At 37.4% G+C, this 21747-nt stretch overlaps 1 protein-coding gene across 1 annotated transcript in view; it reads right to left on the reverse strand.

Moving 5' to 3' along the window:
* Catspere (catsper channel auxiliary subunit epsilon) overlaps positions 1–21747 on the reverse strand; it is a 152673-nt gene that overhangs the window by 7464 nt on the left and 123462 nt on the right. The window contains exons 18-20 of the mRNA XM_078024680.1: positions 20219–20318; positions 13643–13729; positions 3745–3902 (exon numbers count right to left, since the gene is read on the reverse strand). Of these exons, the coding sequence (XP_077880806.1) occupies positions 3745–3902; positions 13643–13729; positions 20219–20318 (345 nt within the window). The remainder of the gene's footprint in view (positions 1–3744; positions 3903–13642; positions 13730–20218; positions 20319–21747) is intronic.

Here is a 21747-nt window from a genome sequence, read left to right on the forward strand (position 1 = left end):
TTTTGTCCCAACTTCAGGCAGACTATGGTAAACAACATCTCCCAGAGCTTCCTGTGCAAAATTGCTGATTCCCACTATTCCAGTATCATTCCCTGTAGCTATCCATTCATGTTTCTCTGTGAATTTTCGCACGGAGAGCAGAGCGGGTCATGTGCTCAGCGCCCTCATGCGCCACCCTCACCCGCCACGGCCGCTGGCGGGCAGAGTGCAGCGGGCACAGGGGCTGCTCCAGGCTGCAGCAAGCGCGCACCGCGCCTCTTGCAGCGCCATGTCTGCAAGGGTCCAGAGGTCGCCTGCTGCACCTCTGCCACCCTACTAGCCTTTCTTATGAACTCCCAGTCTTTCAAATATATTGCAGGTTACTGGGGGAAGGAACCAGTTTGGGAACACTCTCTTGTAAAGTCCTGCCTTGGTGATTATGACTTTAGAATATAGGAAGAATTGACTTTGGGGTCTCTACCCAAACTGTAAGACAGAGAGAATTGCATCTGAATACCCAATTTACTGTGTTTTCCTATTAACTTCCAATTTTTTTCTCTACAAATTTTTCTTTTATTTGAACAGCATACTGCTCTGTCCCTTTTCTTATTACCCTCAATTCCTTAAGCATTCAAATTCTTCTCTCTTTATGATCTGTTAACTCACATGTGTTCATGGAATCACTATAGAAGATAACCATGTTTGTATTTTCAACGTTTTGTCATCAGCTCTTCCCCTCCACCAACTCCAGGCTCAAATTAGAATTTTAAACTATTTATAGGATAACTTTCCTTACGTAGTACATTGCCCTTTTGTTATGGTTTGGATATGAGGTGTCCCCCAAAACTCCTGTGTTAATGAAGAAGGTGAAATTGTTAGATCATGAGAGCTGTAACCTAATCAGTGGATTAATCCATTTGATAGATTAATAATTTAAAGGGACTAACTGGGTGGTAACTGTAGGCAGGTGGGTGGGGCTGGAGGAAATGGGTCATTCGGTTCATATCTTGTGCCTGGCTCCTCTGCCCTCTCTCTGCTTCCTGAACAGCTTTCCTCTGCCATGCCCTTCTTGCCAGGATACTTCATCTCATCTCAGGTCCAGAGTAATGGAGTCAGCCAGCTACGAACTGAGACCTCTGAAACCATGGTCGATAAAAAAACTTTTCCTCCTCTAAGTTGTTCTTGTTTGGGTATTTTGGTCACAGAGATAAAAACCTGACTATCACACTCCTCAAATTCAAAGTCAGAATACTTATTTCAGTACCTCCCCAAAAGATAAATAATACCCATTACCTTAATGTTCAAAGAATAGACCATTATTTAATAACCTGTCTAGAAAACTTGAAAACATATAGGTTCTTTATTTTTCCTTCACTTCCCACATTAGGTCAAGATAATCACTCATTTTCTAATGCATGACACCCTAATTTTTTCTTCCATACTTCCTGTCACTAGGCCTTCCTTTAACTCTTGCCTTGTTAATATCACTTTTTTTCATTTATATAATTAAAGTTTATTCTCCTTCTGCACCACTCTTTATTCTATTTCCAGGCTAAATTCTCCAGAATTTCCCCTAGTGAAGAAACTAAAGAAACTCTCTTGGACATGGGTTGAAATTTACTTAAACATTATGAATTGCCTTAAAATTGTCCCCCTTTTTGCTTTCTACCTTCCTTTCACTCAGGAAACTTTTCACATGACTTTATGACTCTATGAATTGAAGATAATGTACAGTTAGCTTCATTTCATTATTAATGTAATTTCTTTCACCTGAAGTGTCTATTTTAGTCCATTGTCAATGTAAATTCTACAGATTCAGCATCCCTATTTTCAAAAACCCAAATCCGAAGTGCTCCAAAATCTGAAACTTTTTGAGCTCTGTCATGATACCACAGTGGAAAAGTCCACACCTGATTTCATATGATGGGTCAAAGTCAAGCTAGGTTAGACTAGTTTTTTTTTTTTTTTAAATATCCTTTAGAATTGCTGCCTAAAGTCTAGATAAGCACAAACCTGATTTTGTTTCCACAGGTGGAAAATTAGAGTATTAATGGAAAGAAGGAAGATTAGTAGTTGAGAATAAGAAAACGAATAAATGGGTTATGTAACGAGAGAAATCCAGTATTATATGAACACTCTGAAAGAGATTCAGAGCAAGAGATGGCATTATCTCTTAGCTCAGTTACACCAGATGCCTGAAGGGATGAAGCTTTATGTTTGTTAAGACCACTCTTGTTTTTGGAACTCAGTAAGTTGGACTAGAAGCCTGTAAACATGAGTAGTTTTACTCTGGGAGATTTATTTATACAATATGATAGGGGTTTTAGTAATGCAGCATTGTTTTTCAAGTTGTCTGTTCTTTTGATGTAAGGAATTCCTGTTTGAAGGCTAGAGGGTAGGCTGTGATATTGTGAAATAATATCCCAATGTATTCTCCCCCCCCCCCCACCTGGCATACAACTCCTGAAATCCTTGGAATCTTCACAATTATAAGTTGTCTTTTGATATGCTAAAGGGTTGATTGATGGCTGGCAGCCCCTGGGTAGTTTCAGGATGAGTGTTCTTAACAGAAAGACCAAGGCCAAATTAGAGGGTTGGGACTTCTAATCTGTCCCCCTTCCATTCTCCAGGAAGGGAGAAGAACTGTAGGTTAATTTGATCACCAATAACTAAGAATTTAATCAATAATGCCTATGTATTGAAGCCTTTGTAAAAGCCCCCGAAAGAGTAAAGAGAGCTTTCAAACATGTGGAGGTTCCTGGAGGGTGGTACGCCCAGACAGCATGGAAACTCTACACCTGTTCCTACATGCCTTGCCCTGTGAGTTCTTCATCTGTATCCTTTGTAATATCCTTTACAACAAACCATTATTCATTAAAACAAAACTAACAACAACAACAACAACAACAAAAATCTAACACTGGCCCAATACAAGCATTGTATAAAATTATAGTTCAGCTTATGTGCAGAGATATATGTGAAATATAAGTTACTTTTCTAGTTAAACTTGGGTGTTATCACTAATATTTTCTCAAAAAAAAAGCAAACCCCCCCCAAAACCAGAAATACGAAACACTTCTGGTCCCAAGCAATTTGGATAAGGGTTACTTATCCAAAACCTGTTTCATGTTCTCCAGAAAATTTTCTTTTACTGCTCAAAATAACATTAATTTTTCCCATTTCTAAATTACTATCATGCCTGTTAACAATACAAATGATTATATTAGAAAATTTCTCATGAATTTTCTCTGATTTCACCTCATTTGGTTTGCATGGGTACACTCACACTTGCTTCCCTAAGCAGCCTAAGTACTAGCACCTTAAAGGCTAGGTTTGCATTTATCTTATGTTTGGATCTATTGTGGCAATGAGACACAGCAAAGTACTCAGAATGTAATTTTATTTTATTTCATTTTATTTCAAACATTGTTATCAGTTATTGATGGACCTTTATTTATTTATATGTGATGCTGAGAATCAAACTCAGGGTCTCACTCATCCTAGGCAAGTGTGCTAACACTGAGCCACAATCCCAGCCCCTAGAATGTAATTTTAAATGGAGTCATTTAGTTAACGTTTAACATAAAATCTCCTACCCCCCATAGGATGTTGAATGAGATTGCTACAAAATGAAAAGGCAAATATAGAACTAGCAAGAATAACAACAATTGAATCTGTAGATGGCATCAAATTAAATCAAGAAAACAAAAAATTAATTTTGAGGAACCAAAACTAAAACTATTGCAATAAAACATTTATATTCACCTGTAGTTTGGGTCCAGGATCTTCACACGAAATATATACATTCCAGAGTGGCCATTGGGCCAATATATGTGATTATTATTAGAACTGTTGATAATCTCATATGGTTGACTTAAGTCTCCTGGTTTTCCAACAGCATAAGAAAAACAGGTCCTATAGTTCTGAACAAGATACAAAGACCAAAATCCTAAGAACATTTTCTGACTTTAACGAACAAAATTATATTCTAATATATTTTTCTTGAATAATTATTTAGAGGTGTAATGGCTAGTCTCTTCTATTCTACCATTGCAATGCTCTGTAGCATTTTTAGAGGCTACATTGGGAAAAACTTGTGAAAAGGGAAACTTAGTAAGAGCAAATGCTATAATTATTTTGTATTTAAAAATACAAATAAATCAACAAAGCATACAATCCTCAAAAGATTCTAATTTGGGATAGAAACTAATTTGCAAAGACACAATAGTGGAGTTGTTACATCCTTGGGTTCTTATCCTCCTTTGGGACTTCTATTTATTCCCATTATTATTAGTGTCTCTCTCTGGGGAGTATGTGTGTCTCAAGATAGACACTAAAAACAGTTCTCCCCCCACCCCCATTCCTGGCTTCCCTTTTCAAAGCACACATGAAACATCTATAATATATATCCTTGTTTCTGCATTCTTTTTGTTTTGTTTTATTTTATGGTGCTAGGGATTATACCTAGTGCCTCATGCACCCTAGGCTATGCTCTACCTCTGAGCTACACTCCCAGCCCTTGTTTTCTTAAATTTTATTTTGCCAATTTGCCTAAGCTGGCCTCAAATTTGCCATCCTCCAGCCTAAGCCTTCTGAGTAGCTGAGATTACAGGCATCCTCCATCCACGTCTGACTGCTTCTGAATCCCTTTGGGTCCTGTGTACTTTCTACCACTCCTGCTCTCTGGAAACTTCTTGTTTGAAGGAAACAAGAAACTTTAGTTTGAATGTGTATCCCAAAATTGGAAACCTGATCCCCTAATGCAAAGGTGTTGGGAGGTAGGGATAATGGGAGGTGTTTGAGTCATGGGGGTACCTGGCTCATGAATGGATTCATGTAATTACGGTGGGATTGGTTTTGTTATCCTGGGAGTGGATTCCTTTTATAAGAATGAGTTTGGATGCCTCTTGCTCACTGTCTTTCTTGACCTTGACCTCTTCTTTGCCCCCTCACCCTGAACCTTCCACCTTTGATGCTATAAGAAAGCCCTTGCAGGATGTTAACGCTATGCCCTTGAACCTCCCAGTCTTCAGAAGTGTGAGCCAATAAATTTTTCTTTATATTAATTACTCAGTTATAACAGCACAAAATGTACTAAGAGAATGGTCTTTTTCTTTTTTTTTTCTACTCTTCTTAAAGTATTTCTCTTCAATGAATAATTTCCCCTTCAACTGATCAGTCTGCTCTTACACAGTCTCAAAAGAACTTCCCCATGGCAACTCCATGTTATGATTAGATGGTGTTAATGATAAGCTCTGGAGTGAAACTTACTGCTTTATCTCCAGGCTGGCACACAGTAGGTGGCATATTTGTTGATCCTTAATTTGAAATGCTGTTAAAGTGTTTTATTTTGTTTTTAAATATTCAAGAGCTAGGTCTGCAGTCTGTGCCTCCAACCTCTTTCTCTGGACTTAGGTTGAATGACCTCTAATAATAGGTGTCTTAGGTTGGCTCTATCCATCCACTCAGAAACTTTCTCTGAGTGCTATTTGTTCATGGCTATTTGGTATGCTAGGCAACCATGCCCTAGTTTCTCTGGAGACCTTTCTATCAACTATGCCTCCTGGAGAGTTTTCTCAGAAAAAAAAAAAAAGGAAACTGCTTTATTCAAGTGTGAGGTACAGTTCTGATTATGTCTATTCTTACTTCCCTGGATATCATGAAACTATGAGGATATGGATACTTTATCTTACTTATTGTTACCTCCATTCTGATAATCAATTATTCTTCATTTTTTTTCAAGGAAATAAAATTGTTATCAAGGGTCTGTAGCTAATTTAACAGTACAACTTTAAATGAGAATTCTAGCATCACCTCTTCCTGAGAGTAGCATTTATGGATATTTGCCCCCCCCCTTTGTCTGCCCACAGTCATTATCAATAGAACATTGATTCCTTTTGGATGTCACTAGAGTGGGAGGGTAATTCCAAGTCCTTACCTTTCATTATAGAAGCTGACAGGCACATATTCTTACCCCTAGGACTTTGCTGGAATTGGGTAGCACAGGAATTTGAATTAAAAATGAGGAGATGCAATGGGAGTAATGTTTAGAGGTCATTCATCCCAGTGGAAGTGCCCTAACCAGGTTGAAAGAATTGTTTGAAGTAATGAAATTTGAGACTAAAATGCATTTCATGCAAGAATGCAATGGGTTAAGTCACTGAGTTAAAAGTAAACGCACAGGCTATCAGGGTGATGTTGAGAAGATTGCTTACCATTTATATTCCAGTAATGACAAGTATGAATTGAGCCAAGAACAGTTTGATTAAATGGAGCAGAAGGTCCAGCTGATGCTCAGCTGTGCATATACCACTGGCTGGTTGTCTTGGCTGTAGTTTCCCTCTTCATGTTAATGATATTGTGATATGAAAGATCAGATGAAATAAACAGCAATCAGGGGCAGAGAATGCATATGTTCTACTTCCACTTTGAGAAAGGTCTGGGAAAATCTTGGAAGATATTTGCATGATAAACAAAGGATGAGATCAGAAGGGGAACAGAACCAGGTTGTGCACAAGAGATTTGTATTGAGCTATACTGTCAAGAAATTTTTGGATAAAACAGATCTGTTATATATTGTCTGGTTTTAGCTAAGAGTCACTGTAAAGAATCCAAATGTTTTGTGCCATAACCCACCCTGTCTCGTGGTAATTTTTCCTGGAAGGAAACACTAAGGAAGCAGACTCTACGAGTTGGCTTCTGCACAGGGTAGTGTGAGCTGCAGAAGCTCTGAGAACACAGCCTGAACAACCTGTGCTGAGCTGGGGTGAGGAGTTAATTGTCACTGAGTGCCTGGAATACCAATTACCAGCACTAACCACCCAGGGAGGAATTTTTGAAGGGATGCTGCAAATAAGCTAGTGAATCTTTACTTTGATGAAAGACCAGATTTGGGTGTGGGGCCCTAGAATCAGGAGCCTCAATGGGTACAAATCATGATTAATTGTTCTAAGGTTTAGATAAAGATTGAAAAGGGTGTCAATCTATGGGTTTGCCATGAAGATGGGTGAATAACAGGTAACTGCTATTACAGACTAGCTTATATGGGAAATGGTTCCAGCCTTTTATGTACTTAAGATTGCACCCAGGGCTGGGGATGTGGCTCAAGTGGTAGCATGCTTGCCTGGCATGCTTGCGGCCCGGGTTCGATCCTCAGCACCACATACAAAGATGTTGTGTCCGCTGAAAACTGAAAAATAAATATTGAAATTCTCTCTCTCTCTCAAAAAAAAAAAAAAAAAAAGATTGCACCCAAAGAAAGACTGCTGTGTTTCTACAAGAACTGAGATGATTCTCATTCAGAGAACAACCATGTGCCTCGTAAATCTTTTGGGGTCAGAAAGTTTGCACTTTTATCTATCCTGGGTCATGTTATTTTATCATATATTCTTATTATAAACTTTGAATAAGTAACACTTACTGGATTTACCTGGTGGCATTTATTTCTTATTTTGCCTACATTTTGACATTCATCCATACAATGATATTGTGGATATAATATTCTATTTTTAACTCTGCTAAGTTTTGAAGGTAGCTAGGAACATAGACTATGATTCTCTGGTATTTACAGCAATCCCTTGTATAACTCCCTCTTTTCATACACTTATGTATTTACCCTCTGGTTTGTGAATTCCTTTTTAGAGGTGGGTATTGAAATCACACTGAAAATTCCTCTGCTTCCCTTCCTAGCAGGTCACTTTCTTTTATATAGGTGGGTCATTTTATAATTATTTTAATCCTAAGTGTCACTGCTAAAATTCTTAATTTTGTTCAATTTAATGAAGTATTATTATGTCTTGATAAAATGCAAATTAAATTATTTTAAAAAATACATCTTTTACCATTTCTTACCTTTGTCTACATTTCTACCATTGCAATCTCTAGCGCATTTCTAAAATAATGTTGGGTATAGATTAATGAAAAATAAGTGAAGGTCTCATTATTTTCTGGTGTCTATTAACTGGAAAAATACAAAACAGTTTATATTTTTTGATGAAGGTTTCTTCTGTGTCAACATTAGACTATCAAACTTCTTGTTTTACCAATTTGGTCAAAATAGGAGCCCATGAACATTACTGAAAGAATATGTGACCCTTGCTAAATTAAGATCATGAACTAGACATACATAATCCTAACTAAGCATTGCTGATAAGGACTTAACTTACCTTGTATCATTACATGTATTTTTTTTTTTGCATATAGACATCTCAGAGTCTATATGGTTTCTAATTCCCTACTGTGTTATTTAATAATGGGATACTGATACCTACTACTCTTTTTTGTGTCACACCTGATATCCCATTATATTATTAGATTCTTCTTGCTCCAAGTTATTGTCATTTCCCCCTTATTTTTCATTTGAAATCTCACTTAATCAATGTCCCCTTGTCTTATGAATTGCACTCCATTCCTAGCCAATGACTTCTGAGTCTATTATTTTCAGCCATGGTCAAAACTCAAGATCCATCCTGTATTATATGTTTGTAGCCAGCAACTCTGAACATATTTTCTCCCTTTACTTCTTAATCTCCAACATTAACTTGGAAGAATCTGTGAAAATGACATTTTTGTTTATGGGTCTCAGTTTGCAAACCCGTTGCACTCTCCTCTGAGAATTCGCAATCCCTAGGGCTGCTTTTATGCAAGTGTCATCTATTCTTGCAGAAGCAGGACTGTGTAGCAGTCAGTGAAGCCTCAAAAATTGTAAGGTTCTCTATTTCATTTTAGGCATACATTTAAGGAAAAAGCACCCCTGATCGCCCTGTTGACTTAATATACAGTGATACCCTTCAGTTAGAGTAGCCTTGTTCACCAGCATGGAACTAGTCTTTGCATGTACCTGCTTTCTGTAACACACACACACACACACACACACACACACACACACACACATACACACACTGAATCCATCCTTTTTGAGGTGAACTTTATTTTTCACACAGCAGAAGTGAACATTTAGGGCCTGGACTGGGCCTTCCAAAATCTTTCTAGATTGTAAACTACTATTTCAATGTTTTCTTTAATTAGTTCCCAGAACATTAGTATCACCTGGGAACTTGTTAGAAATGCAAATAATTTGGGACCCACCTCCTACTGCTGAATCAGAAAATCTGGAGGGGGGACCAAGCAATCTACTTTAATAAGTCCTCCGGATGATTCTGATATATACTAAAGTTTGAGAGACAAGCACCATTTCATGCTGATTGAGGCAAACTCCATGACTGTTAATTACCCAGCTGGTTCATTACTTCAGTGGAGTATGCTATTTTCACAAAATCTTAAAATGTTTAGGTGCCCATTGTGAGAATTTTGAGGATAGAGAAAGTATCATTTACATCCATCAGTTTCATACCTCTGGAAACCTTTCAATCAAAAGTCAGGAGGATAAGTTTTGTTTGAATTGGTTCCATTACTAGTTAGTTGCTTATGGTGTTTGGGTAGAATGAAATCTTTGCAACGAAAAGATGATCTATAGTTAATTCATTAGATTTATAAACATGTATTGAGCACCTGTAATGGGATAGATGTTGAGATACAGCAGTGTAAACAAAATTCCTTTCCTTCTTGGGGCTAACTTTTTTGTTGGGAAGCCAGATAGTAAGATACAAAAGTAGGCTGTATAATGTTGTAGGGCAGGTCCTAGATGGCTATAGGATCCCTCGTTGAGGCTTCCTGCAGGCTGTTTTTAGTATGTAGCCAAGGTCATGAATACTCTGATTCAGCATATGTACTCAAGGCCATACACATTTGCTTGTGAGCAGGTGCTCACTTATGTACACTTCTTTGTCTGGCCTGCACATGAAAAAGGCTTTTGGAAGTGGCTGGGGATGGGATGCTGACTAGAGGCACCTCTGAATAAAGCATGTCTACCAACCCAACTGTGCCTAGACTCCTTTTTCAACTGCTGGAGCCCCAGACGTTCCTTTTCAGGTCTGAGCCTCAACCAGACAACTGGCATAGTCAGCAGGATCTTCTGCTGGTGAGAGATGCATCAACTCTCTCAGACAGAGGAACCTGTGGCTCCTGAACAGCGTGTAGCACTTGGTTGCCACAGTCCTATTAGTATGGAGTCCTGTGGAGAGTTGGGATATGGTGGATGGGTTCCCTGTGAGCGTAGAGAAGGTTTTACACGCAGTTAGCTCTTGTCTATAAACAAGCAATCAGAAGACAAGTGGATTAAGTTTTTCTGATTGCCCTGTGATGAACATGGACCCAGCAGAGTGGGCTGTGTAAGGACTGGTGGAGCCCAAGATCTGACCCCTGGCCAAGGAGAAAGGTGGCAGTGGTGGTGCAGACTGGATGGAGAAATGGCCTAAGGAGCCACACAGATGACTGCTGGGGCCATGGATGTTTCTTATAACTCTGAAAGCAAAAACTTATGCAGCTTTATGAGAGACTGCCAAAAGTAGGGAGCTATAAGATAAAGAAGAGGCCTTGAAAACTGGAGTGTGGTTCCTGGAGGAGGATCTCAGTACTTTGAAAATACCCCCCAGCTTTCCTCATACTGACTGAGTAAGAAGACTAAGAAGACGAGGAGGAGGGGGCCTAACACCTGTAAGCACAGCCCGTGGTAATGCATAAAATGAAAACAACAGCAGCCAATGGCTCCCATGGGCAGCCACTGGTAGGGCTGGCCCGGGTAACCAAGTTCACCGTATTTCTGCCTGTCAAGCAGAGTTGGTGGACTTAGGAAAATAATTTGGGCAGAGATCAGGAGAGCCCCTGGCTGCTTTGTTACTATGCCTGTGAGATTTAGGCACATTATGTGTAGTGCCTTAAAAATGGGAGGTTAGAAATTCTCCTTGCAGCAGAGGTTATAAAACAGTAAATGCCAAAGAGGCATTTAGAGGGGCCAAGAGAGCCCAGATAAGCTAGGAGCCAGCAGGAACAAAAGACTTCAAGAGGTGCTAGGGTCTGTCACTTAGGTAGAACCAGAAACCTCCATAATTTGGAGGTAAGGCACCTATCCTGTCTAGTGATCAGTACACTGATAGCTCCAGCCATGGAAAACTGTCTGTGTGGGCAATGGTGGCTGTGGAGCCAAAGACAGATACTATCTGGTTTAATACCAGTACAGGACAAAATAGCCAGTGAGCTTAGCTACATTCTGTCTGGATGATGGTAACAAATGAAGTATCCCCCATAATGATAGGTACTGACAGCTATGCTGTGTAATGGGGGCAAGTTCTATGGTGAGAGCTCTGGGATCTAGGCCACCAGGAACACACAAGGGGCTATAGAGCATGTTATTGGCTCCCTAACTATCCTGGGGAATGATGAAGCAGATGTTTTAGCTAGAGTACAGTGGTTAGAATGGGTACTTCCCATTGACCTAGTGGCTTGGTTGTACCACAACTTACAGCATGCAGATGTGATAAACATGTGGAATGTAGTCAAACAATGGGGCCTGCCTTTAATGTGGAATGCTCTGGTGGAAGCTTACCAGGCACGTGGTTTGTGCTTAGGAACATCCACACCCTTGATGCTTTGGAGCTGCAAATGGCCAGCTAATGCATGGATGCGTCTCCTTGACATGATGGCAGGCTGACTACATCAGCCATTTATTGAAGTCAGAGGAGGCCATGTTTGCCTTGACAGCAGTTGGTATAGCCATAGGCTTATTGCTTGCCTGACTTAGTAGCCAAATGAATTAGCTTACTATGATTTGTGCCCTGACAATGTTAATGACCTTGTAAGACTGGCCTATCACAATAGAGAGTGATCAAGATACCCATTTCATGGGTCAGGATATAAAGTAATGGACAACTCAGTTACAGATTTAATGGAAGCTTCTTGTCCCATATCACCCACAGACTGAAGCATGATAGAAAGACATGATTGCCTGCTTAAGCGAGGACATAGGAGTTCAGTCAACCCACCTTTTATGAAGGGGCAGGTATAGTCTCTCTTCACAATTGTGTGAGCTCTGAATGAGCATCCCTGATGAGGGGGACCAATCCTGTGGAGGCTTTGTTTACACCACACAGTGACCCTAATACAGGTCCAGGTGACAACAAAGGATGTTATACTTAAGCCTGGGTTTGGGAGGCAGGGGATGTTCTTTTACCTGCTCCCATTGGATTGAATAGGGGGTAAATTGTGAATTGGATATAGTCCTGGACAATAAAGCTCCCCCACTTTGTTGGATAGCCCTGTTAGCCCCATAGGAAAAGGGCAACAGGTTGGGTGTAATCTTGTGACACCATGGGTGATTAGTGAATGCCCCCTGCCCCGCACATATGACTTGGCCAGGTCCCACAGATGAGACATAGATTTTCAAGGGCATTTTTAAAAATTTTCCTTTGGCCAATTAAGGATTCCCCAGTGCTGGTGCACATAGAACCTGTTGAAGTTCAGGACAAAGCTGTATAAGTGTGGTAACACCTGCCCAGCAAAGCCACCTCAGGCAGCATTTGTGCTCTCCTGAAACTGAAAACTGGCATGAATTCTCCCTGAAGGACATGATTTATCTATATTAGTACCTGTAACTTTGTCCTTTTGTCCATAGGTATGTTCTTGCCAATACTATTGGGAACTGGACACATGCCTACGCCAGAATAGCACACATCTCTGCCTGCTGGGTATGCATTAAAATGCCTATGAGTTCTATTGCCAGAGTACCCTGGTGAGTCCAGATTATGTCTCTTGATGGTTGGATGTGCCTGGGAAAGACTTGCATTGTCACCTCAATATGGGATGAAACTGGTAATGGTTGTTAGTATTTCTAAGTGCAGCTCATATTTTTGTTGTGTCCTATAGGAAGCAGGGTTCTACTTTCTAAGAGATAATTGCAGAAGACATACACATATAGATTGTATGGCAAGGAATATTAAATGGCTGTATTATATGGCAGGCCCAAGATGGCCCTCACTTCTGGAAGGCTATGTTTTAGTACATAGTCAAGGACATAAACATTTGCTTGTGAGTACTTTTGTAACCTATTGGCAATGTGCCTTCTTTGTCTGGCCTGCATATTAAAAGAGGCCTATGGAAATGGCTCAGGGGAATGGGAGCTGGTAGGGGATGCTGCTGTCTCTGAATAATGCATGTCTGCTATCCCTACTGTACCTTGTATCTTCTTTCAGCTGTGGGAGTTCCAAACCTTCCCTCTTAGATCTGAGCCTCAACTTGACAAATGTGTCAGAGAGTTGTAAATGTTCATCATATTAAAGAAAATAGGGAAGGGAAACATAGGCTGTCATGGGATTGATTTCAGTAGGGTATCCAAGTAAGTCCTTGTTGACTACTTGATTTTTAAATAAAAAAATAACTGATCCCCAGCATGGCAGTGGTGGTGGGAGACAGGTAAAGGAGGTAGGTTGTCTTTTTTGGGGGTGTGGGTACCGGGGATTGAATGCAGGGGCACCAGACCACTGAGCCACATCCCCAGCCCTATTTTGTATTTTATTTAGAGACAGAGTCTCACTGAGTTGCTTAGTGCCTCGCTTTTGCTGAAGCTGGCTTTGAACTCACAATCCTCCTGCCTCAGCCTCCAAGTAGCTGGTATTATAGGCATGCAATACAGAATCGACAGAAGATAAAACAAATCAGAGTGTTTTTAAAATAAGAGAAAATAGATTCAAAGCAAATTAAAATCCAAAGTGTTTCCACAAAGATTTTGTTAAGGGCAAATTTGTGATTTCCAGATAGATGTTTTTCTTACCTCTGGTCCCCACACATCTTCTAATGGGACGTCCTTGTTAAGCTCTGTCATTGTCTTCCAAGTCTGTGCTTCATTTAAACAACCACTCTGTCAAAAGATGACATATATATGGATATTTTAAAGTTTTCATTGTCAATTTATTACTAAGTATCTAATATATTGTGATGCCACTGAAAATTTTATGTTTTTAAAAACTTTCATTATGTATTTGCTTGCTGATGTACAAAGGAACAACTAACTTTAGTATCCTTGAGTTGGAGGAATTTCTTAAACTCACTTGTTAATTCTGAGTGTTTCACATGAACCTCTGTGCTACCTGTGAATAAGACAGTTTTCTCCCTCCTTTCCAATTCTTATAAGTTTTATTTATTCTTTGCTGCTTATCCTTTACCATATTACAAAGATTTCCAGGAACAATGTTATATAAAAATGGTGGCATAGCCACCCTAGTTTCGTTCCTGATTTCAGAGGGAGGCATTTCATTTTCACCATTAATATAATGTTTGCTATATTTTTTAAAAATTTTATTTATTTTATTCATTTAGATGTTGATGGACCTTTATTTTTTATTTATATGAGGTGCTGAGAATTGAACCCAGTGCCTCACACATTTGAGGCAAGCGCTCTACCACTGAGCCACAACCCCAGCCCTGCTATAATTTTTTTTAATCTAAATTTTATTAGGTTAAGAAAGTTATTATTCATTTTATAAGCTTTGTTGTAAAAAATAATGTTATGTGTAGATAATAAATTCTTAATTGCATAACTTTTCATCAAATATTACAATGATCTTATGCTCTTTCTTCTTTATGCTTTTGAATTTGATATACCAAATCCATTTTCAAATGATATATCATCCATTCATTCATTTGTGAAATAAATAACATTTGGTCTGGATGTATTGTTCTTTGATATATTTCTGGGTTTGATTTACTAATGTTTTGCTTTGGTGTTTTGTATGCGTGTTTATGAGTCAGACTGACCCATAATTCTCTCTTATTTTAAGATTCTTAGCAACTCCTTGTGGTTTCACAAAATGAATTGGAAAATCATCTCCAGCTCCCATTCTCTGGAAAATATATTGTGATGCCACTGAAAATAAAGCTGAAGAAATTTTTCCTTAAATGTTTGATAAATTTCATCAGAAAAGACTTATAGGCTTGGAGTTTTCTATTTTTTTTTTCTTGTAACAAGATATTTTAGTAGGTTGTATTTTTAAGGCATTTGTCTATTTTATCTACTTGTTCTTGTAAGATTTGTTGACATAAATGTTTATAATAACCTCTAATACATTTTTAATGTTTATAACATTTGTAGAATTTTCATTTTACTCCTTATATTAGCTATTTATAATCTTTTCTCCATTTTTGTTGGTGAGTTAATTTTATTAGTTTGTTTAAAGAATCAATTTTTGTCTTTGTGACTACTTTATCTTATATTTGTATCGATTTTATTAATTTGAGGTTTTTCCCTTTTTTTTCTTTTGGTACTAGGAATTAAACCCAGGTGTGCTTAACCACTGAGCTACATCCGTAGCCCTTTTTATATTTTTATATGGAGACAGGGTTTCACTGAGTTGCCTACTGCATTGCTAAATTGCTTAGCCTCCTGAGCTGCTGGGATACAGGTGTGTACCAGCATGCCCAGCTTAATTTGTGTTTTTAACTTTATTATTTTTTTTCTTTTACTTTTTCTGAGCTTAACTTTCTAATGTTTTTCTAACTTCTTGATGTGACTGTTTAATTTTTCAGATTTTCCTTTCTAACACACACACATAAGCCTATCCATTTTCCCTTGCACATGACTGTAGATAAATCCAGTGAGTTTTGATATTTGCTATTTTCATTATCATTAACTCCCAGACATTTTCAATTTCCATGTATTTTTTGATGTCTGGTTTATTTCATATGTATGGAAATTTCTAATTCTTTTTTGTTATTGATTTCTAGTCAGAATATATACTATGTAATATCAATCTCATTCAATTTCTTGAGATTTACTTTAAAGAGGACATATGGTTAATTTTTATAAATGATTTGTGGGTGCTGGGAAAGAATATGTATTCTGAAATAGTTGGTACAGTGTTTTAGTCTATTAGGCCAAGTTTGTTAAGCATGTTGTTCAAACCACCTCTATTTAAAATTTTGTCTCCCATGCTGCAATAGTTACTGAGGAAGTTTGGTTAAAATTTTCTATGATGTTTGTTGGTTTGTTAATTTCTAGTTATCTCAATTTTCTATTTATATGTTTTAAATTAATACAATTATAAATGTAAATAAAAATTATACATCTCAATTAGAATTGTCATAGATTCCCAGTGAGCTGAACCTTATTTTTATTTTGAATAGCACCCTGGTAGAAGTCTGGTGCAAATCTGATGTAAGCCTAAGTGCAAGTCTGTTCATCACAAATTTTCTCAATTTTTGTCTAAAAATGTCTTTTATCACATTTTTAATCAAAATAATTAAATTTTCATTTTATTGTGGTAAAATATATATCATTTATCATTTTCACAATTTTTAAGCATTCAATTCAGTGGCATTAAGTACATTCATATTGTTATTCTAACCATCTAGCTCCAGAATTCTTTTCATCTTGCAAAACTGAAACTATACAATTTAAACAAATCTTCATTCCTTGCTCCCCATGGTGGCTGGCAACCACCATTCTATTTTCTGTCTCTATGATTTTTGACTACTGATAATACCTTGTACAAAATGTATGATATGTCAAGGTCATTGTACTGTCATGTATAACTAATTAAAACAAATTTTAAAAAAAGAAGAAAAAATTCCTTGTACAAATTGGATCATACATTATCTGTTCTATGACTGGCTTGTTTCATTTAGCATGATGTTCTCAAGGTTCATCTATATTGTAGTGTATATGAAATTTTCTCTTTTTTCAAAGGTGAGACCATATTCCATTTTGTGTGTGTGTGTGTGTTTGTGTGTGTGTGTGTATGTCACATTTTCTGTTGATGGCATTGGATTATTTCTACTATTTGGCTATTGTGAATAGTGCTGTTTATACGTTGTAATGTAAATATTTGAGTCTACTTTCAATTTGTTTGTTTATATACCTAAAATTGCTGGATCATATGGTAATTCTAGTGTATTAAGGCAATAATCTAGATATTAAGGATACTTATTATTTCTAAGGATTTTAATTGTCAGAGAGGAACAATACTTATATCTCTCTATATTAATAATATATCTTTATTTATATCCAAATCAATATCCAGTACATTATGGGTTTATGTTTTATTTAACTCAATTCAGATGTTTTTGGTACTGGGGATTGAACCCACAAGTATTTTACCACTGGGCTATATCCCCAGTCGTTTTTATTTTTTTTTGTTTTGAGACAGGGTCTCAATTAAGTTACTGAGGCTAGCCTCAAACTTGCAATCTTCCTTCCTCAGTCCCCCGCCTCCCCCCACCCCCGCTCCAGTTGCTGGGATTACAGACGTGTACCACTGTGCTTTGCTCAAAATCAGAATTTTTGTTTTACTTCTTCCATCTTACATATGTATCTCTTTGCTTTCATACTAAAACACTTGGTGAGGAATGAGAATATTGAAATATTCCCTAATTACAGGTTTGTTTTATATTACATATTTCACACTTCAAAATAACAATACAAATACTGCCTCCACCATCATGGTTATTGAAGCAATTAAATCTTCTCTAGCTCATGTTATTCAAATTCTCCTATACTATATTTTATAATTATACCATATCTATGTTATCAAAGAGTACATCCATCATACACTATACTCTTTCTCTACGTTTTTTCCCTTTTTAATTTTCCTTTCCTCATTTTGTTTTAGTTTTCAGGTAATTCTGTATTTAATACTTTTCTCTAGTTCTTAGAATATCTTTGAATCAACAGTAATTTTGGTTATCTGAAGCTTATTATTTAGTAACTTCCTCAGGAAGGGCTAATTGGAGTAATATTTCCTGAGTTTCTTACATGTTAATTATATTTAGTCTGTGACCTTTATAGTGTAGATCACTTTTGCTTGATATAAAATCCTTGGCTAAATTTACTTTCTTTTGGTGTCTTAAATATGTTACTACATTTTCTCCCAACATAAAATATTGCTAAGAATGTCTTATGGTAATCAAACTTTTTTCCAATTATTTCATTTTGTGGCAAAATACACATAACAGAACTTACTGCTTTCATTTTTAAGTGTACAGTTCAGTGGCAAAAATAAAACTCTATACTAATTAAACAATAAGTCCTCATTTCCACCTCCCTGTAGCACTTGGCAACCACCACTTTACTTTCTGTCTTTGTAACTTTTGACTACTCTAAATATAAGTGAAATCAGGTAGTATGTGTGGTATTTTTTTTTTGTGACTGTTTGTTTCAATTAGCATTATGTTTTTAAGATTCATTGAACTTGTAGCATGTGTGAGAATTTCCTTCCTTCTAAGACTGAATAGTATTTCACTGCATGTGCAGTTTACATTTTGCTTATCTTCTTTTCAGCTAATGAATATTTGGGGTAGGTTTCACTTTTTGGCTCTTGTATACAGTGCCATTATAACATGAGTGTACAGATGGATCTTTGAGACCTGTAAGTGATCAGCAGTCAGATATAGGTTAGGATAAGGCAGAAAGATGGCTATTTTAAGTTGTTATGACAATGTCTAGGAATAACTCTTGAGGAAGTGAGATATAGGCATTGGCAAGACAGGAGCAGGAGAATTAAACTATGCAGCTTAAACTGGATAGAAAAAGAAGGGAAGAAAAATGAGAAAGGAAGGCAAAAGGTACAATATAGTTATGTCTAGTTTATGTGAGGAAAAAGTAAAAGACTTAGGAGCATTGGGAATAACAATGAAAGAGCTAAAGAATTGGGGGTTGAAGTCAGAGGCTGGAGTGTTTAAATTTAGGTGCTATTTTAATAGGAGGAGCTATCTCTGTGGTGCTGCCAATAATAAACCCCAACCCTCAGAGTTTACACATTAAAAGTTTAATTTATTTTTATTATACATAGCCCAATGCAGATGTCTCTGGTTAGATGGTTGTGAATTGGGAACCCAGGCTTTTTTTTTTTTTTTTTTTAAATCTAGTGGCTCCTTGAAGTTCCTCCACTGGATTATTTTTATAACGCTCTGATCTATCCTATCCTTAATTATTGTTGTAACATACTGTTATAAGATTGGAAAAACAAAGGTTAATGGAATTCCTTCTTAATTATTTCATCTGGAAACAACACACATAATTTCTGCACATATTTAAGTCATGAGAACCTCTCTTATGTCATCATTTAAATGCAAATGGATCTGGGAAGTGTAGTCCCTGTTTAGAAAACTTTCCAGCAATACCCTTGTGTGATGGATGACAGAATTAGAAGTCAACCATAATTGTTTTCAGGGCATGAGAAAAAATAAGTTCTGAGTATATGACAACAGCAAGCAGGGGTAGGACAGATGTCAACTGGTTGGTGGGAGCCTCAAACAAACTGGAATATAATGATAAACCAATGATACCATGAGTTAGGGAGAGCATCAGCTCCACACCTCACATTTAAATATATGGGGTAAGAGAGAGCAAAGGGATATTCTCTCAGGAGATTCTACTGAAGAAGGATGGAAGAGCACTTAACCCTAAGGTATAATGAAAAGGTTTGAGAAGGAAGAGAGTAATGGGATTCTGAGCCAAGGTAATAGAAGATTACAGTAGTTTAAGGATGAGACTCTGAGGAGGAAGTAAGGTAGAAGGTAGGACATGTTGAACAGTATAGGAGGAATGTGTGGTTAAACGGATTTATTTGGTTACATACTGCAAGACAATAAGTTCTTACAGTATTCTGTAGTTCAGGAGCTCAGTTCTCTTGGCTGCCATGTAGGTAAGTTGTACCTCTTGGATATTAAAGTGTTTGATAGAGAAGAAGACCAGTTTGGAAGGAGTCATTCCTGGTTTTGTTTGAGCCTGATATCTCTGGGCAATCTTAGGAATCAATGCTGATAACTTCTGCAGGGGTTCTTTCATGATGAGAAACCTTCAAGGGCTAAAAGACCCACTCAGGGAGATAAAGTATGGTGAGTGAGAGTTGTAAGGCCTCTCTGCCATGTCCCTACAAATTGAAAGGATAAAATAAGGGAAATTCACAGAGAAGGCTGAGATTAACTGGTCATGGAGGATAGGAGATGGAAAGACATTGAAACCAAGGTCAGAAGGGGCAAATGATGCAAAGAAGTTAAGAAATTTGAAGCCTGAGATTCTCCATTTGATTTAGCACAAATGTGACAAACATCCCACAGCCGAAGTTTGATCCATTAAACATTAAATAGAGTTTGGAGAGAAAAGAAAATACTCATATATAATTGCATCACTCTTGTATAAACATTATTTTTTCCTTACTCCCTTATATGTGTTTTATATGACAATACATTTCATAAATAAAATTTTAGTTGTCGATGAGTTTAATATAGAAGTGATTTTTTTTGACCCACTGCGTTCTGGTTCTATTTCTTTAGATCTTTTACATATGGATTTAAAATAGAAAGACATGTCTAATTACATGCTAAATCCTGTTTAAATTCAAAGATATCATACCTGCTTCATAGTTTTAGTGAAACTATAGTCATGCCTGCCATGGATTTCCCACAATATGAAATTTACTTGGATATCTTCAATAAAGCCATTATCATCAAATCTAAAAGAAAGATCAAAGACAAAAACAATAATTAGTGTGAAATAGAGGAGTTAGGAGTCCTGGCTTTCAAGTCCAATGGGCACAAGTTTGAATCCTGTCTTTATCACTTATTAGCTTTGTGATCCTGGGAAAGTTATTAAACTCTTGAAGCCTCAGTTTTTCTTATCTGTCAAATACTAGTGCCTGTTAAAATAGGTCTATTTTAACAGATGAATGAAATCACAGGTATTATTCAAGATAAAAAACCCTAACAATAAATTAATATAAAATTGTAGCTACAAGTTCCTTTTGCTTTAGTAAGGACCATATGTTGACAAGGGTAGCTGAGGCCTGCTGCCTAAGACGGGAGGTGAGGAATGGAGGGGAGAGCAAGGCAAATATCCCTGAGGTCATTTCATTTAAAAAAAAATTGACAGTTGCCTATTACACATTAGAGAATGAAATCACAGAAAGACTATGAGCACTGAGATGTTGTATATTTCCCAGGAGAAACTAGCTGGACGATGTGACTGAGTCTCAAAGGCTCAGCAAGGCTACCCCCTGAGTGGGGCTAGTCTCTACCAGCAGTAGACACCAGCACAGCTCTACATGAGCAGGATACGCCTTCCCTAATTCTGGGTCTGGGTACACAAGCCCAGCTGGGCTTAGAATATTTCCCTGAGACTCTGAGTTTTCAAAGAGATGTGGTTTTCAAAGATTTTTTCCCCCCTTACTACCAAGTAAATATAGGGCCTCAAGAACAAAGCTAAGGTGAAATTATTGATAAAGCCATACCTTAGCATACTAGAACTGGTGACTGTAAAAATAGTTATATGACTTTTTTCTCCATCAGTTATTGCTCATATTTCTGAAGGAAATTGTCCCCTGACCCTTTGGATGGAATTTTCACTTAGGATGTTGGTCTCAGCACTTTCTTCTAGGCTATCAAATTTTGCAGTATTGCCTCACTTTTTGATATGATTTCTCATTTGACAGTTCTGTGCAATTCACAGAAAATAATAGGTCCTTGACAATGTCTCCTTTTTCCCCTGTCCAAATCATCTTGTAGTTGTTGTGGCTGGCTTTCAGATCTGCTATAAATGGCTATCATTCAAGCCTGGTTATAAGAAGCAGTTATTAATCTATTCTCACAAATTGGGTGAAAAAAGTTTAAGTGTCAAAAAGTGATATCTTAGAAGCTGTTTTTTTTATTTCCATATTAATTAGTTTTGAGAAATCATAAAGAGATTAATTCAGAAGGTCAGTACTCAAACAGGCATGACTAGCTAGGAACTGCGTATTGGTGCTTGACTTCTTGGTGTCAGAGGAGGGTCACAGAGAATTCTGAAACTCTAAGCTCTGGAGTGTTTCCAGAAAAAAACCTATGGACACACACACACACACACACACACACACACACACACACACACACACACACACACACACTTTT

This window comes from Ictidomys tridecemlineatus, chromosome 10 (genome assembly GCF_052094955.1).
Source record: "Ictidomys tridecemlineatus isolate mIctTri1 chromosome 10, mIctTri1.hap1, whole genome shotgun sequence".
Lineage (NCBI taxonomy): Eukaryota > Metazoa > Chordata > Mammalia > Rodentia > Sciuridae > Ictidomys > Ictidomys tridecemlineatus.